The sequence below is a fragment of the Delphinus delphis genome, chromosome 15, assembly GCF_949987515.2.
Source record: "Delphinus delphis chromosome 15, mDelDel1.2, whole genome shotgun sequence".
NCBI classification, from domain to species: domain Eukaryota; kingdom Metazoa; phylum Chordata; class Mammalia; order Artiodactyla; family Delphinidae; genus Delphinus; species Delphinus delphis.
In genome coordinates, this window is record NC_082697.1 from 61,189,911 (window position 1) to 61,208,540 (window position 18,630).

General features: G+C 43.7%; 1 protein-coding gene across 2 annotated transcripts in view; it reads left to right on the forward strand.

Moving 5' to 3' along the window:
- Positions 1-18,072, forward strand: part of BFAR (bifunctional apoptosis regulator) — a 29,075-nt gene extending 11,003 nt beyond the window's left edge. The window contains exons 2-8 of one of the 2 annotated variants that reach the window (XM_060031779.2): positions 1,794-2,130; positions 3,502-3,706; positions 4,409-4,578; positions 6,629-6,773; positions 13,125-13,298; positions 14,795-14,997; positions 16,656-18,070. In XM_060031779.2, coding sequence (XP_059887762.1) covers positions 1,868-2,130; positions 3,502-3,706; positions 4,409-4,578; positions 6,629-6,773; positions 13,125-13,298; positions 14,795-14,997; positions 16,656-16,848 — 1,353 coding nt within the window. In that variant the 5' untranslated portion in view covers positions 1,794-1,867 and the 3' untranslated portion in view covers positions 16,849-18,070. Of the gene's footprint in view, positions 1-1,793; positions 2,131-3,501; positions 3,707-4,408; positions 4,579-6,628; positions 6,774-13,124; positions 13,299-14,794; positions 14,998-16,655 lie in introns of both variants that reach the window. The other variant, XM_060031780.2, reaches the window with a different exon arrangement.
- Positions 18,073-18,630: the final 558 nt, after the last annotated feature.

The following is an 18,630-nucleotide window of genomic DNA, read 5'->3' on the forward strand; positions in this document are numbered from 1 at the left end:
AATAATGAGCAAATATGATTGCTTTTTATAATTTTCTCTATATTTTTGCAGTTATCGTAACATCATTTTCATTAAGAACAGCTTGGTGAATACAGAAAACCAAAACCAAGAAAATCACAATCCTCCCCCACCCAACCAACTACTAATACTTCATTGTATTTTCTTCTAGTCTTTGTTTATAGATTTGCTTGTTTAAAATATAGTGTTATCATGCTCTGTATAAAATTTGTGCCCTGTAAAAAGTGATAAAATTCCCTGAAAATCAGGGAAATTACTACCATTTATGGTCTACTTACCGTATGCCAGACACTTTACTTGCATTCTCTTACTTAACTCTCAAAACCTTCCAATGGGGTAAATACTATTACCATTCCTATTTATATATGAGAAACCTGAGACTCAAAGAAATCCAGAGCTCAAAGCTAGTAAATGGCAGAGCTGGGTTAAGAATGCAGGCAGCCCAGCCCAGGGACCTGTGTTCTTAACCACTGCCTGCAAAGAGCCCTTCTCTGCGTGACCAGTGTCGGTGATCGGTGATCGAGAGCAATTTACCTTCTTGCCTGTAACAACAGTGAGATTGAGAAACTCTTCCCCACCAGTGCCTACGCCATGCTAATTCCAGTAACAATCTGAATAATCATTTCTTTAGCCCCTGTTTACACCATCCACCACCCTAGTTCACTATCTCTAACTCTCACAAGAAGCTTTGAAGGTTTGTGTACTGTAAGCACCATTCCACAGCTGAGGAAACAAGGCTCAGAGAGCCCAGGTAACTTAGGCACCATCCCGGAGATGGAGAGTTGAGCTTCTAACTCCATGGCACCATCATACTGCTTCTCAATAAAAAACTCCCTTAAGACCCAGATAAGGATGAGAAGAGAATGGTCCTTAGCCATTTGCATATTAGTGACATTAGTGTGTTTCTGTGGCACCAAACTGGTGGGATCCAGAAGGCAGGATGTGCATGTTTCGGTTGATTTGGGGTGTGTGGGGGGGTGGATATTAAGCCCCAGGCAAGTGGACCTGGCACAGGGCACCTCAGAGAACCAGACCTCACTGTCTTCCAGGTACTGTTCCTGTGGAAGCCTCTGAAATCAGGTGTCAAAAGAGTTAATTACCTAAGGGGAAGGCAGATTTGTTTGGATAAACTCTGTTATTTATATGAAGTACATCTGTTGTTGCCGACTCCAGACATTTTCATGGGCCAAGAAGCTGGCTTATTTAAAAGTATGTACGTTGAAAGGACTTCAGAAATTTCATTGAGAAAACTGAGGCCAAAGAAATTACATCTTCAAAGGAAGTTAGCAGAATGGCAGGATCTAGAATTCTCCAGCCTCCCTCATCCAAGTCCATTGAACTTTCCACTATACTATTTTGCTTTACCTAATTTTTTTTTTCTTTTTTTTGCGGTACACGGGCCTCTCACTGTTGTGGCCTCTCCCGTTGCGAAGCACAGGCTCCGGACACGCAGGCTCAGCAGCCATGGCTCACGGGCCCAGCCGCTGCGCGGCACGTGGGATCTTCCTGGTCCGGGGCACGAACCTGCATCCCCTGCATCGGCAGGCGGACTCTCAACCACTGCGCCACCAGGGAAGCCCTTTACCTAATTTTTGAAACTATGACAATAGGTCAGAAAAATTTAGTGATGTTTATGTGGTTTATGGAATGTAAATTTTTAGAAACCAAATTTGTCACATATAAAAATCAGAGCTTTAATATCAATAGAATGACTGTAATCTCAAACACCTACTATATTATCTTTCCTATTTCTGTTGTTGTCTCTTTTTTTCTAGATTTCACGATGCTTTGCAGCAGTTTTCTGAGTCTGGAATTTTCTATGTCTGTGGATCCCAGAATTTGCTAAGAGATGGAAGAGTCTCCGCAGAATGATCTGAACATGACAAGCCTTGAGGAAGAGGACCCTCTCCAGAGCAGCAGCCCTCGGATTTCTGTTAGGGAATTTTCCTGCCACTGCTGTTACGACATCCTGGTTAACCCAACCACCTTGAACTGTGGGCACAGCTTCTGCCGGCACTGCCTAGCTCTGTGGTGGGCCTCTTCGAAGAAAACAGAGTGTCCAGAATGCAGAGAAAAATGGGAAGGTTTCCCCAAAGTCAATATTCTCCTCAGGTAATGCTCAGCCCACGTGGGTAGCTCATTGGGCCTGTACAGTGTGGTTTCTCTTACTGGGAGCTGCCACATCTGGAAAGGCCAGAGGGGTGGAGCCCACTGCCTCAGGGGTCATTCTGGATCTGCTGGCATGTGAGTCAGGGAGCTCAGGGACCTGGAAGTCCCGACTCCCTTCCTCACAGGTGACCGTGATTTGTTTGTTTATTATAAATGGGGGAAAGAAAGAAACGCTGGTTATCAGACCATTGTCTGTAACCCTATGCACATAATACTTCTTATTGATGTGTATTCACTGAGAACACCCTAGGTCTCATAGAGAAGATGGTCTAACTGTATGATTCTCGAAAACTGGTTTGATGCTGGTTTTCATAATCTTTGACTAAACTCTGTTGCATTTATCACATTAATAGAGTTTCTCATGCATGGCATCACACAACAGTTGTTAAGACCTTCAGATAGCAGGTTTATTTCTGCTTCCCTTCATAATGTTCATCATGTCCCTGTGAGGTCTTTGAGGCTAAAATCCTTTTCTCTTGCCTTCTTGTTATCAACAGAGTACCAGGAAGTTCCACTGAAAACATTAACCCAGCATTCTCTTTTTCACAGGAGATGTATTTACACCACTTTGCTCTGACCTTTCAGCCTTGGTTTACCTGCGGGTTAACCTTAAATTGAAGAAGGGTTCTCTGATTGTGTATAATCGAAAATGAAGAGCCTACAGTAAGACCTGAGGGTTGGTCTCACTCTCACTACTGAACTGCACCTTTTTTCTGAGTTAATTTTTAATAACATAAGCAGTACATATATAGTCATTTACATTCTTTTAAAAAAATCAGAGCATTGCTGATAAAGACCCCTTCAACCCCTCCTCCCCCATCTTACAATTCTTCCTTCCTTTTTCTCAGAATAATTTCAGTTATGACTTAGTTGTCATCTTTCAGATTTTTAAAAATACTTTTATACATTTATGTGCCAATAGGAAATGCAAATATTTCCTCACATCAGTGGTGTACTGTGTTTCTGCAGTTTACTATTTCATTCAACAATGCGGATAAATTTATTCATTTTGATACACAGTGATATCCAGTAAATTCATTTTTAAAACTATGTATGTTTCCACTGTATGAATGTATTTCCACTGTATGTTTGAATATGCTATGTTTTATTTAGCTGTTGCCCTAACAGTGGACATATAGGTGTTTCTGATTTGTTGCTGCTACCAGCAGGGCCATAACCAATCTTCTTGTCCATTCTTCTAGAATCCTTATATATTATTAAATGTTGATAGTAGTTTTATTTTGGCCTCTAAACATTATAAGTGTACTTAGTCAAACAACTGTCTTGTGATTTTTTTTTTTCTGTTCTCCATAGGGATGCCATTGAAAAATTATTTCCTGATGCAATTAGAATGCGATCTGAAGACATTCAGCAGAATAATGATGTAGTCCAGAGTCTCGCAGCCTTTCAGAAGTATGGGAATGATAAGATTCTTTCAGCTCCCAACACTGGCCGAGTGAATCAGCAGAGGGGAGGGGGATTCTTTTCCGGAGTGCTCACAGCTTTAACTGGTGTGGCAGTAAGTTTATGTCTCTCTGTCCCCCTCCCTCCCACAGTTTCCCGTGAAGTCAGTTCTGTTGAAATACCCCTAAATGATTAATGATGTGACCGAATGTGGTAATTCACTATGTACATTGAAACCTGGGTATGTTGCCTATGCAAGTATATGCAACGTAATATTCAGAGCCCAGTAAATGTTAGCTTTGTCCCATTTCATCCTCTTCACAACCTATGCAATAGGCACTGTTATTATTCCTGCTGTAGAGAGGAGCAAACCGGTGCAGAAAGGTGTTAAAGCTGGAACTCAAGGCCATGTCTTGAGCACAGCCCTTCACTAACTTCCAGTGTAGAGACTATTTTCTTTTTAAGATCTATCCATGCTACAAAAATCTAACTATTACCAATTTTCCAATAGAAAAGGCACGCGAGTCAGTTACACTGGCCAAATTGATGGGGAAAAGGGTGCAGTGCTCCCTGGTGCCCTGCAGTGAGTCCTATTCCTGTCTCTGTTCCCTGACGACCCGAGACTCAGCAGAGATGAGCCCACCAAGGGTCACGCTCCCCAGATCTCAGTGGCAGTGGTGTTGCCGGCTTCCATATCTATGGACTTGGCATCATCCCCTTCCAGCTCAGCTTTTTCCTTCCCGCCCCACGCTCACATATTTAGAAACTGGCGTCTCTGATCCTGCTGTGGAATAAGGGCCATGTCACTTTTCCCCAGGTGGTCCTGCTGGTGTATCATTGGAGCAGCAGGGAATCTGAGCACGACCTCCTGGTGCACAAGACTGTGGCCACATGGACAGCAGAAGAAGTTGTCCTCTGGCTGGAGCAGCTGGGCCCTTGGGCCTCTCTCTACAGAGACAGGTTTTTATCTGAAAGAGTAAATGGAAGGTGAGGAGCAAAATCTTCTGATACGTCACTGACATTTTTTAAACAGTTTTATTGAGACACCATCCACGTAACCCCAAAAGTCACCCATTTAAAGAGTATAATCAGTGGCTTTTAATATATTCACAGATATGTGCAGCCATCGCCACAGTCTGGTTTTAGAACATTTCCATCATCCCCAAAAAGAGAGCTCCTGCTAAAGGCAGTCAATCCTCATTTTCCCCTCCCGCAGCCCCCGGGAACCACCATTCTACTTTCTGTCTCCTGGATTTGCCTGTTCAGAGTATTTCCATTCTTCATTCATCCATTCTTCAGTTGATGGACATTTGGATTGATTCCATTTTGGGGCTGTTAGGAACAGTGCTGCTGCGACCATTTGTATATAAAGGTTTTTGTGTGGACGTATATTTTCAATACTCAGTACTGTCTTGGAGTGGAAATGCTGGGTCATAAGGTAACTCTGTGTTTACCTTTTGGGGAGCCATTGAACTGTTTTCTAAAGCAGCTGAACCATTTTATGTCATCGACTGACATTTTAATTGTTTGTTGCTTCCTGATTATCAAAGTAACATATATTTATTTATTTTAAAATAATAAAGTAGAATTGTAGGACATTAGAAATGAAATACCTTCATAATCCTGCTCTTCAGAGAAAACCACTATTCTCATCTTGCTGGACACCTGTCCAGATTTTTTTCAATGTTTATACAGGCATACATATAGATGTGTTAAATAACATGTTATTTATTTATTTAAACTGGAAATACGATTGTACTAAGCAAACCTGTGTTTATATGTATGTGTATAGGCTATAGTCTATTAATCAATCTCTACCAGCACACATATGTGGTGTTTCCCTTTTTTCTGCTCCAGACGGTACCAGACTACATTGTGCAAATGCTCTGAGGAACCTATTAGTTTGAGGAGCTCACTCATCGCTGAGCTATGTGTCAGCCTGCTTCTGCCCATCAGCAAATCCCCCTGCCCCTTCCGGAGCCCTGTCCATCTTTACTGGGGTCCCTCCCTTCCTTGAAGGGGGAACACGTAGGGGTGTTACTTAGACCACCAGGCAGCCGCTCTCTAACCCATTTGAGTCAGACGTGTAGTCCACTCACTGCTAGACTGCCCCACCTCCCACCCTGGTCCATTTTTTCCCCCTGAACTGAGCTTTTAACACTTGACTCTCTATTGAGGAAGCAAAATACTCCCACTTCGTCTGTTTTTTGTAAGAAGTTGTACCACCTCCCCACCCTCGCCCTGAATTGTAGTTAAAGAAACTTCTCTACCCACTTAATACAATATGTCTTTCTGTAACTGTCTTCCTTCCAGAGGAGAGATTCCAAAACTGGAATTGTTGAGTGAAAGGGAATAAACCTTTACGGGGCACTTTTAACAAGGAAAAGTGTGGAGGTGAATTCACGTGAATTCACGAATTCACGTCTTCTGATGAAAGGGAACAGATAAGGGATCTACACTTATCTTTATTTAATCACTATCCTCAAACAGCTACTCTTTTTTTGGCTGCATTGGGTCTTCGTTGCTGCGTGCAGGCTTTCTGTAGTTGCGGCGAGCAGGGGCTACTCTTCATTGTGGTGCGCGGGCTTCTCACTGCTGTAGCTTCTCTTATTTCAGAGCATGGGCTCTAAGTGCGCGAGCTTCAGTAGTTGTGGAGCACGGGCTTAGTTGCTCCGCAGCATGTGGGATCTTCCTGGACCAGGGATCCCACCCGTGTCCCCTGCACTGGCAGGCGGATTCTTAACCACTGCACCACCAGGCAAGTCCCCAAACAACTACTCTTAATGTCATAATATTTTATTGGATTTCTTCCCAACTTTTTTTTTCTGTACACACACACTTCAAAAAATAGAGGGACTGGCAAATAGTAAGCTTTCAGTTGTTTGCTATTATTAATCTTATTTCATATGTTAGGTGTCTTACCTCAAGCCTAAAGTGTTTATCTGTGTTGATAAGGTGGAACTCCGACTGTGGAAAGTTTGCTTCCAGGATGTGATCTCAAAAGACATCTCCTCCTATCTCCTTGCCCACACCCTAGGTTGCTTTTAACTTTGACAGAGGAAGAATTTTCCAGGGCACCATATACCATAGAAAACAGCAGCCACCGAAGAGCCATCCTCATGGAACTGGAGCGAGTCAAAGCACTGGGTGTGAAGCCCCCGCAAAACCTCTGGGAATACAAGGTGAACTCTATTTTTTCAATGGAAAATAAGTATTGAGCACCAGATATTAGTTATCTGCCTGCCCACTGCTCATGAATACATCAGACAAAACCGAAGCCCCCTGCATCCCCACTTTCCCTATGCCTGTGTATCCTTCCTGAGCCTGTTTTTCTACTTGTGTTATGGGTATATATCCACAGCTCTAGGAACAATGTTCTAGGTTTTTAACCTTAACATAAAAGGCATGAACTGAGCTTATTATCCTTCTGCAAGTAGCTTTTGTCTGTGGCTCTCTTTTTCTCTTGTGCCATATTCCACTGCACAAGTGCATGACCATTTATACATTCTCCCATTGATGGCCACTGAGATTATTTCCATTTTTGCTATGAGAAACAGGGCTGCTGTGGACATTCTTGGAAAGTTCGTGTGCTCATGTGTAAGACTTTCTTTGCGCTATACACTGAGGAATAGGATTACTGGGTCACAAGTAACGCACATCTTCAGCTTTACCAGATGCTGATAAATTGTTCTTCAGTGTGACTGTACCTGGTTCTCCTTCACAGAGAGAATTTAGCGAATACTGTAGTGTAAAACGAATACTCTATTTTTTATTAGTCATAGAGTGTCTGGAGTACAGATACCTATACCCTAAAAAAGACATCATGGAGAAAAATAAATACAAATAACCAGTAAGTTTATGGGGGAAAAATGCTCACTGATAATTATGGTACAAATGAGACAAACCGCTGGCGTCATTCTCACCTGTGACATTATCAAGGATAAGAACTTTCATACGTGAGGAAAGAGGCACTCATGTGTGCGGATCCTAAATTGGCGCAGTCTCTTTGGAGAGCAGTTTGTCAATAACTGTTAAAGTTTAAACCGCCCCTACTCTTTGGTCTACAATTTCACTTCTTTGCATTTAGAGCACAGGCAGCATAGCGCTGTGATCAAGAGAGGGCTCGGCAGCCTGACTCCCGGGCTCCTCGCCAGGCTCCTCCAGGGCACACTGACTGTGGCAACGCCAGCAAGTCCCTGGGCCTCCTGGTCCCGTTTCCTCCTCAGCCAATGACCTCAGAGAGTCACAGTGAGAATTGAATGTTTGAGTCACAGAAATTATTAAACAAGATGTTGACCACAGTGTCACTGGTAATAGCACGTGGGAAACAACCTCAGCACCCATTGTTAGGAACAGGTTAAATAAATACAGCTCACCCATACATGTAGCCATTACAAAGGAACAAGGTGACCCTGGGTGTGCTAACAAGAAATGATACCCAAGTTGTTAACTGAAAATAAAGAAAAACACGTTAGAAAAGCTACACAATTGTATGTGTCATAGAAAACCTCTGGAAGGATACACAGACTGTTAACAATGTTTTCATCTACGGATTGAGACTTGAGTGGAAGGGTGAATTGTATTTGTCATTTAATACAATTCTGTGCCGTTTGAAAAAATTGTGTTTATTTTGTGCATGTATTGCTTCAAAGCTGAAAAAACACTAGTTTCAGAATTTTTGAAGAATGGGGATAGGGTCCTAAGATAGATGATTTGTTGTTTTCTGTGTTGTTTGTCAGTTTAAAAAAAAAAATCCCTACTTCTCTTTTATCATAAATTATTAGTTTTGTTAATGCAGTCAAATTCTGGACTTCTTGTAGCCAATGTTAGACCTATGGTGGGTTTTAATATCTGACAGAACCTTTCTGGGTCCTGTATCCAACAATGAGCCTCTAGTTAGAATCTGTCAAAGTAAACTTAATATTCACCAGAGTGAATGGGGATGGTATTCTGGTCCCACTGTAAAGAGCAGGCAGAACCTTATCATCAGTCTGCTCCTTCAGATCTGCGCTTCAGCCCCTCCCCAGGGGTGGTCGCTTGATGTTCAGTCTGCAGGCTGTGTGGTAAGACCCCTCGGTGCGGCTGCCCCTAGTGCCACTGTTCTCGTCAGACCTGAGAGGGACAGCTCCCCACAGCAGTGCTGTCATCGTAACCACCTAACTGGGAGGTTGGTTTATCCTCCTTCTCTGATAGAAGGTAGCCCCAGAGTTGGGATATTTTGGTCCAGCTGATCCCAGACCTACAAACATGTAACCCGGTCATCTCCCTTTGTCTCGTACTAACCAAGATGTGGCTGGGTGCCTTCGGGCTCTATTTCTGGGACCTGTATTCCTTTAGAGCCTGCACACCCAACAGGAGCAGCATCACCCCCAAGGCCATTGGTTCTTGAGGGGTGAAAAGTGTTAAGTATTGCAGTGACTTGTGGCCCTCCAAAGACCACAGGACATAAACAGATACACGGTATGTCTGTGGTGTTAACGTTTCACGGGGCAGGGGAGGGCTTATGAAAAAATGTCTTTAAAAGGCTCCTCAAGGGGTAATAATGAAAAAAAGGTTGGGAAACATTGCTTTAAAATGAAGAACTACTTCCATATTTCTATGTCTCACCTACGTTACAATACAGAGATAATTTTTAGAAGTTAGATTTTTCAAAAAACGTTTACTATGGAAAATTTCAAATATACCCAAAAGCAGGATAATAGTACAAAACTTCCATCAACCCATACGACAGCAACTCATGGCTGTGTTATTTCAGTAATACCTACTCCTGCTACCCCTGATTATTTTGAATCTGAAATAGCATATATTTCATAAGTAAATATTTTATTGAATCTCTAAAAAGTAAAGACTTTTTTTTTAAATTTATGTGGCTGCGTCAGGTCTTAGTTGCGGCATGCGGGATCTTCGTTGTGGCACTCAGGCTTCTCTCTAGTTCCAGCGCACGGGTTCCACAGGGTGCAGGCTCAGTAGTTGTGGCGCGCAGGCTTAGTTGCCCTGTGGCATGTGGGATCTTAGTTCCCCAACCAGGGATCAAACCCGTGTCCCCTGCATTGGAAGGCGTTTTCTTAACCACTGGACCACCAGGAGAGGCCCTAAAAAGTAAAGACTTCTTGAAAAACAAAACTAAAATACCACAATATACCCCCCCAGGATGAATAATTCTCTGATATTACCAAATAATTTGTCAGTATTCAAATACCCTACTTTTTTTTTTTCAGTTGATTTGTTCCACCCAGGGTCCCAACAAGGTCCACATTTGGTTGTCATGTCTTTTTTTTTTTTTGAGGTAAAGTTGGTTTTCAATATTAGTTTCAGGTGTACAACATAGTGATTCAATATTTTTATAGATCATACCCCACTTAAAGTTATTATAAAAATATTTGCTATATTCCCTGTGCTAAACAGTATATTCTTATAGCTTATTTTATATATAGTAGTTTGTACCTCTTAATCCCCTACCCCTGTCTTGCCCCTCCCACCTTCCCTCTCCCCACTGGTGACCACTAGTTGGTTCTCTATATCTGTGAGTTGGTTTCTGTTTTGTTATAGGCATTTGTTTGTTTTATTTTTTAGATTCCACATATAAGTCAAAATATACCTACTTATTTTTCTATGTCTGACTTATTTCACTAAGCATAATACCCCCAGATCCATCCATGTTGTTGCAAAATGGTAAAGTTTCATTCTTTTTATGGAAGGGTAGTATTCCATTGTGTGTGTGTGTGTGTGTGTATTTATATGCCACAGCATCTTTACCCATTCATCTGTTGATGGATACTTAGGTTGCTTCCATATCTTGTCAATTGCAAATAATGCTCTTATGAACATTGGGGTGCCTGCATCTTTTCAAATTAGTGTTTTTGTTTTCTTTGGATATATTCCAAGGAGTAGGATTGATGGATCATATGGTAGCTCTATTTTTAGCTTTTTGAGGACCACCCATACTGTTTTCCACAGTGGCTGCAGCAATTTACATTCCCACCAATGGTGTACAGGGGTTCCCGTTTCTCCACACCCTCTCTAGCATTTGTTATCTGTGGTGCTTTTGGTGATGGCGTTTCTGACAGGTGTGAGGTGATATCTCATTGTGGTTTTGATTTGCATTTCTCTGATAATTAGTGATGTTGAGCATCTTTTCATGGGCCTATTGGCCATCTCACTGTCTTCTTTGGAAAAATGTCTATGCAGGTCTTCTGAATTTTTTTTAATTGGGTTGTTTGTTGGTTGTCATGTCTCTTAAGTCTCTTTCAGTCTGTAGATTCTCCCTTCCTCTGTCATTACCCTGCATTTATTTGTTGAAGAAACCAGATCATTTTCTCCTGTAGTTTTCTGACGTTTTGTACTTTGCCAGTTATCTCTCTGTGGTGTCACCTAACAGGTCCCTTCTTCCCCTGCATATCCTATAATCTAGGAGTTAGGACTAGAGGCTTACTTTGGTTTAGGTTTGGTGTTTCGGCAAGGCTGCTTTATAGGTGTGGTATTTTCTTCCATCAAGAGGCTCATAATGTCCCATGATCATTGATTGTTTAGATCCATTAGTTCATTAAGGGTTGCCAAATGGTGATACTGTAACTCTCTCATTTCTTTTTCATCTTGTTAGCTGACATACATCTTTAATAAAAAGGAAATCTGTCAACAGCCATTTTGATTATCCTAAGTACAGTTTATACCAGAAGGGCAGGTTAAATGCTTGATCTTCTCCATTTACTTACCAGTTTCAGAATTTGCTTCCCTGTTGTCCTCCAAAAGTGACCAATTTCTTTCTTTAGGATTATTAATAACTGAGTATTTTGACATTCTTGATGTATTTGAATACATTTCAATAGTTATTCTAATTGATGCTCCAACTGTCCCATCTTTTTTGAATAGGAGTCTCTTCAAATTATTCTCTGAGTCCATTTTTTAAATTTAACTTTTGAATTGAGGTACAGCATACTTGCTAATGAGTCCTTTTAACATGATTTATTAGTCTTTGATAGTTTCCGTTCTCACACGACAAGATGTTCAAGTTACTCGTGTACCTTTCCTGCCCCAGACCTGGAATCAGCCATTTCACAAGTTGGACCTCTTAAAAATTTTTTTAAATATAGAAAATGTTAGGTACATACAAAAATAGAGGGAAGAGAGTACTCATACCCAGCTTCAACAAGCATCGACTCATGGTCACTCCTAATTCATCTGTACCCCTCCACCCTCTCCCCACACCCCCAGTCCTGGAATTATATCAAAGCATATCCACACATCATGTTATTTCACCCCTAAATACTTTAGTGTGAAGCTCTAAAGAGAAGGACTGTCTTCTTAAATGTAACCGTTATCACACTTTAAAAGCTTTATTGGTAAGCCACTAATAGCATCAAATAAGTTGAATATGTTTTAACAGTTTTGTTGAGCTATAATTGACATACACATATTTAAAGTGTACAATTTGCTAAGTTTTGACATATGTACACACCTGTGAAACCATCACCACAATCAAGATAGTGAACGTATACATCACTCCCAAAAGCTTCTTCCCGCCCCTTTGTAAGCCCTCCTTCCCATCCCTCCCCTTTTTAATTAGTGCGCAGTGGTATCTCACTGGCTTAATTTGCATTTCTTTAAGGATTAGTGATAATGAGCATCTTTTCATGTGCGTATTTGCCATCCTTCTATCTTCTTTGGTGAAGTGTCCATTCACATCTTTTGCCCATTTTACCTGATGCTTAGTAGCATCAAGTAAGTTGCATCATATTTAAGTTTCTTTTATAATCAGGAAAAATATAAATGTACATTCATTATAACAAATTTACAGAAGTGAAGAAAATGAAAATAAATTGACCCTAATCCCACCTGAGATTCAGACATGGGTAACATTGCGTTTTGCTCTGTTTTCTTCTAGACAATTTTCTGAGTGTACTTAAAACAGCTGTTTTATTTTTGTATTCATTCCGCAAACATGTACTGACATCTCTTGTGAGCCAGGTGGTCCTTTAGAAAGGGGATCTGAGTCCTGAATCAGGCAGGCCCTGCTTTCACGGCACTGACACTGTGGAGGTGGATGGCTACACATCTTAGATCTTTTCTTCACCTAACATTGTAACATGAGCATTATCCAACGCCCCTCCTATACATTCCTCCATGGCTGTATGAATTCTGGGCTAAATATCTACAGTAACTTCAGGACTGAGGTCACAGATTTCACTTTTTCTCTATTATGCACAATGCAACACTAAATATTTTGTGCATGAGGCCTTCTGATTTTTTTATTAAGTGGTGCCCACTGATTACTTTCCCAAAAGGTTGTGTTCTTCTAAATGTGCCTAGGAGCTTGCTTCTCATCCCCCTATCCCTCCCCACCCATGGAGAGAGACTGGATCTTTCTATAATGTAGCCTAACAGATGGATTACTTGGCCCCTTCTTCCCATTCATTCATTCATTCATTCCCAGTGCAAACCACGTGGAGGAGGGCGTGAGACTGCGGAAGGAGCCTGGGTGGGGAGCGGGCAGCTATTGTTGTAACGAGTCCCTGCACCCGCATCATCCTCTGCAGGCCGTGAACCCAGGCAGGTCCCTGTTCCTGCTGTACGCCCTCAAGAGCTCCCCGAGACTCTGTCTGCTGTACCTCTACCTGTTTGACTACACAGACACCTTCCTGCCCTTCATCCATACCATCTGCCCTCTGCAAGAAGACAGCTCCGGGGAGGACGTCATCACCAAGCTTCTGGTGGGTCTGGAGAGGGCCTTGAGTGGCTTCATGCTGCCGTTCCTCAGCGTGGGATGGAATTGGAGACATGGCTGGCGCCTGTCAGGGAAGAGGAAACAACAGAGGCTTCATTTGAATTTTGCAAGGAGAGCCCCTACGAAAGAAAATACAGCAGGAACTTCCCCACTCCCAGAAGCCTGTTTTGTTTCCTGCATTACATAGCAAGAGGGGTTACCCTCTGGACTTGAAATATTTAGGGGAAAAAACCTCAGCTTTGCTTCTGTTATAAAAGAAGATAGCATAGGTCCAGATTGCCCAAGGGTTAGATCTGTGGGCCCTCCAGCTTGGTAATCTGTCTCTTAACAGGATCCCCAAAGGATGATTATTTGTCCTACCACAAGGCAGGGTTAGCATCCGTCCTGTTGGCCTCAGAATAGTAAGCTGTCATCCAGCTCACTGATGGGAGTCATCAAGTCAGCTGACCACAGGGCCTTTGGCAGGGATAGCTACCCACCACAGCTCTGATGGATTCCTTCAGAACTGTCAGTGGATCGCATTGACTCAGGGTGATTGTGTCTAGTTGGTCATCAGAGGGTAATGTCCTTTACATTGGTACTTTTGGGGCAGTCCCTCTGATCCGTTTATATCGAAAGTCACATGGATATAGGAATCATCGTATATGATGTTGAAACAGAATTCCTAAATCTCCAAAGACCCTTTTCTAAACACTCGAACCAAATGCCTACCTAACTGACCTCAGCCTTGGGTGTAGTTTTAAGCCTGCAGGTTAGCCCCTTTGCACAGTGTTTCTCTGATTACCCAGTTTTCAGCTGTTCCCTGCCCTTGCTGGACTGGGAGCACAGAGACCCCCTGACCTTTCCGTTTTAAAGAGCCCCATCAACCCTTGCCCACTTATCACGCTGACTTTCTTCTTGGGATGCTCAGTGTCTGCCCCGTTGTACACAGTCTTGCTTGGCTTTCATTAGCCTCTGGATGCTTATGAGTTGTTTAAATGCTCTTGTTACAGATTACCTGCTAATTCTGTAAGGAAAATTTTTCATTTTCCCAAAATTACTTTTTAAAGTTTACTTTTCCCATGACCTGTTATCATTCTACCACAGATGAGCTGTTGAATTGAAATTGTTTGAGCTACCCTTGCAGTGGTGAAGAAATTGTAAAGCTGGTTAATTTTTATTCATTTCAACCTCATTATTAATAATGCTTAGATTACTCATGCTTAGATTTTTTTTTTACTTCTGAGCTTCCACAATTATATAACAAGCATCTCAGTTCAGCCTCTTTGGTAACATTTATCCAGTGTAAGATTAATTATTACAAGGTGAGTTTGTGGGTGGAAATCTCATTTTAGATTGTTGCATATGCGTGTATGTGTATGTATGTTTTAATAAATGTAAAACTCACTGGGATAACCACAGTATTTTGTGTAAAAGTCAATCCTCATGATTTTTTGTGTCCATTTTTATGTAGTTTTATTTACTTGTGTGTTATTTTTAAAGGATCTTAGAGAGCCCACATGGAAGCAGTGGAGAGAATTCCTTGTCAAGTACTCCTTCCTTCCATACCAGCTGATTGCTGAATTTGCTTGGGACTGGCTGGAGGTCCATTACTGGACGTCACGGTTTCTCATCGTCAATGCCATGTTACTCTCAGTTCTGGAATTATTCTCCTTTTGGAGGACCTGGTCAAGAAGTGAACTGAAGTAAGTGTGTTTTTATGTAGGAGACGGTTGGAGCAACAGAGACTGGGAAAGAAATACCAAGTGGAGGAGAAGTCCTCTGTGGAGTGTTGTTTAGACTCGAGAAGACGCCCCGGGCTCTGGTTTAGAAATACTGCTTAAGCAGCAAACAGGAAAATGCCTTTGTGTTGGGGCTGGGGTGGCTCTGGTGGCGCTCACTGTCAAAGTGCGTCCCATGCGCCTTCTCCCCATGCGATGTGCCGGCTAATTCCTGCGGCGCGGGGCGTGAAGGGCTTCAGTAATTGAGGAATAAACAAGTGAGAAGAAGAGGGTACTTTACGGAAAGCAGCAGTGTGGCAGAGCATAAAGGGATTTGATGAGGAATTCTGTAGGCATGAGTTTTAATCCTGCACTGCCACCAGCTGGAACAGTGATAATTTCTCTGGATTAATGCATAAAATGAGAGTTGGACTAGACAGTCACTGAGTCAAGTGACTCTTGGTTGTAAGTGAGAGAAACCAACCTAAATTGGCTTTCCTACCAAGCGACATGCCCAGTGAAGGCTTCCTGCATGGCTGGACCCAGAGACCCAAATGCTGTCATCAGGGCCACCCTCTCCCTCCCCTCCCCCTCCCCTCCCCTCCCCCTCCCCTCCCCCTCCCCCTCTCCCTCTCTCCCTCTCCCTCTCTCTCTCCCCTCCCCCCCCCCCTTACAGCTCTGCTCTGTTCAGCCTCAACAACGTCTTTGTTTGGGGGCCCTTGATCACTCTGGGTGTCGATCTGAGCAGCTTAGCAGCCCTGGAGGAAAGAGAGCACTTCTGAGGCTTGTGAAAGCCTGAGGCTCACATGCCTTTGCTCTGATTGGCCCAGCCTGGGTCACAGCCTCCCCCTGCCACCCCAAACCCATCACAAGTGCAGGGGTTTGTGGGCTCCCCGTGTCCAGATGCAGGTGTGCACTCACAGCCTCTCCCCCAACCAGGGGCTAGCTGATGCCCCAACCAGACCACATGGAAGAGAATAGGAGAGGGAGACACCCTAAAGGGAAACTCAAAAGGTGCTTCCAGAAGACAGGGTATGGCTGCTGGGCAGGCAGAAGTAATGCATCAGCACACCAGCATCCTTTCAGCCTGAAACAGCCCATGACGTGAAGGGGTCTTGGCCTCATCCATCAGGAGCAGCCTTATAAAAAGTTCTGAGAACCTGACAAGACTCTCCCTCATTTATTTCAATTCAGTGAACTCACTTATTCAGGCACAGTTGATTGAGCCCCTACTCTGCCCCTGGTTCTCTGCTGGACACCACAGATCTTTTGGTAAAGAAGACAGTTTATACTCTGAAGGCCTGCAGCCTAGCAGAGAAAAGATTATGTTAAATACCTACAAGAGCGACCCAGCGAAGAAGCAGGTGGAGTTGGGACTGTGCTGGGGAGGCCTCGCCTGTGGGACCAGGCGTGGGGACTGGGCGAGAGTGCCCTGAGGAGGCACCCTCTAGGCTGCGCCCTGGGAGTTGAAGGTGGAGTGGTCAGGAAAGGTATGTCTGGGGCACTGGGGACAGGAAACAAGGTCTCTGCAGCACTGGCAGCCAGACCGCATCAGGCAAAGGCCCAGGGTCTGAGTGCCTCGGCGCTGTCGTTAGAAACGCCATCACTATTCTGCCTCTCAAATGCTTCTCTTCCTTTTTCAGGACTGTGCCTCAGAGGATGTGGAGCCACTTTTGGAAAGTATCAACACAGGGGCTTTTTGTGGCCATGTTCTGGCCCCTCATCCCTCAATTTGTTTGCAACTGTCTGTTTTACTGGGCCCTGTACTTTAACCCAATTATTAACATTGATCACGTGGTTAAGGAGGTCCGACGGCTGGAAACCCAGGTGTTGTGACTGACGCTGCCCAGCCTCTGAGGGACTCTTCCAGCCTTCCTGCCAGCCAAGCTCTGATGCTTAAGTGTGGCGAGGGGGATGGGGAGCGGACACCCTATTTTCTGCCCCTTGTAAACAAGGTGCTGCTTTGTCTGTCAAAGGCTACAGCCAGGTCTTCTCCCTCTGCCTGTGGCAGCAGGGACTGGCGCCCCAGCGCTTGGCTGACAAAGCCACCGTGCCTCCCACCCAGCCACCTTCCTCGTGGGGTCTTGGGAGGCCCAGTCCACAACACCTGGCAGGGACCCAGGGTTCTCAGAGTACATGGAGTGGGTCTCAGTCCCACTTGCGCTAATAACCTCAGAGACTGACACAAGGCTCCCAGGGCAAGTTGGAGCCCTGAGACTGAGCCCAGGCCCAGGCCTGTCCTCTAAGTTAAGTTTAGGAGAACAGGAGATTTTGTCATAGGCATGGCAGTTGCATATAAAAAACACAGAGGAAAAACCAAAATCCAGCTGACGACTCTGTCTTATTTAAGAGTTGCTACACGGTTTCAGAGTTAAGCCTCTGAAAGGATTCAGTTCAAGATTAGAATGATGGTGGTTAGACTTGCCATCACTGTTTTCTACTTGTAATCGTTGAAAGTTTGCATCTCTTTTTCTGGGGGAATTGAGTGGGATGTCAGGCATTTCATGGAGAGTAATTCCCATCAGGCCGAGCTGCTTCAGTGCTACTTAAAATTGTTGTTCTGGGGTTTACTTTGTTTTGTTTTTAAGAATTTAATTTGTAAAATCCAGGCTAGTCCATTTGTTTAAGGAAACATTTTGTACATTGACCTCCCACCGTACACTCTGTTCTGATGTATAAAACAACAAGTATAATTACACCAAGTGCTGTAATTGTAAATATGAAATGAACTGTGGCCTTTGATTCCCTTCCAGTGTGACAGCAGCAGGTGTGAAAGGCGGTCAACCTGAAGACTGGCCCTGCAGAGATAAGCTGGCATCCAAAATGTTTTTTTGTGACTCCATGAACCATTCATTAACCCTTTGTATCTTTGAAGATTTCACTCAAACTTTGCTTCTGAAAGTTTAAAGAAGTTACTTGAAATAAAAATAAAGATTCTTTTATACAGGTAAAACTTCTATGTAGAGAAAAATAAACTGTTTAGGAAGCATGAAGAAAATCTGCATTGCTCAGTACAACCTACTGGTCACACTTAAGTCCCCCAGCCTGACGTGGACATTGAGCCGAGAAGGAGCCGCGGAAGGTTTCTTAAGTGAAAGGAGGGAGAATGTTTTCTTTCCTCCTGTGTCTGTTCATCAGGCCCTGAGGCTGCCTGACTTTACCTGTTTAACCCTCGTGACCTGCCGGAGACACTGATAGCCCAGCCGATCTGCATGCGGTACCTTCATGTCCCTGGCCTCATGCCTCGCAGGGTTACTCTTCTTTTCAGATGAAGAGATGGAGGCTGGGTGGCACTGGTGGAGCCACCAGCACTCCCTACCTGCCCCCCCGCCTTGGCCTCCCCCCACACCATCCCCACCCACTCCCCAAATCATGCTTCAAAGATGAGTAATACCCACACGTGCTCTGTCTGGGGGGGGGGGGATTGCAAAGCAGTCTTGGTGGAGAGCAAACAGGCTGGGCTGGGCTCTCCCTCCTTATCGCCTGCAGGAGGGACAGGCATATCAGAGCCAGGGCCACCGGCTGCCTCTCCGCCCTCAGACCCTCTTGGCTTGGTGTGTCAAAATGGGGAGTCTATTTAAAATATTCAGACCCTTTAATGCAAGAATTCCATTTCTG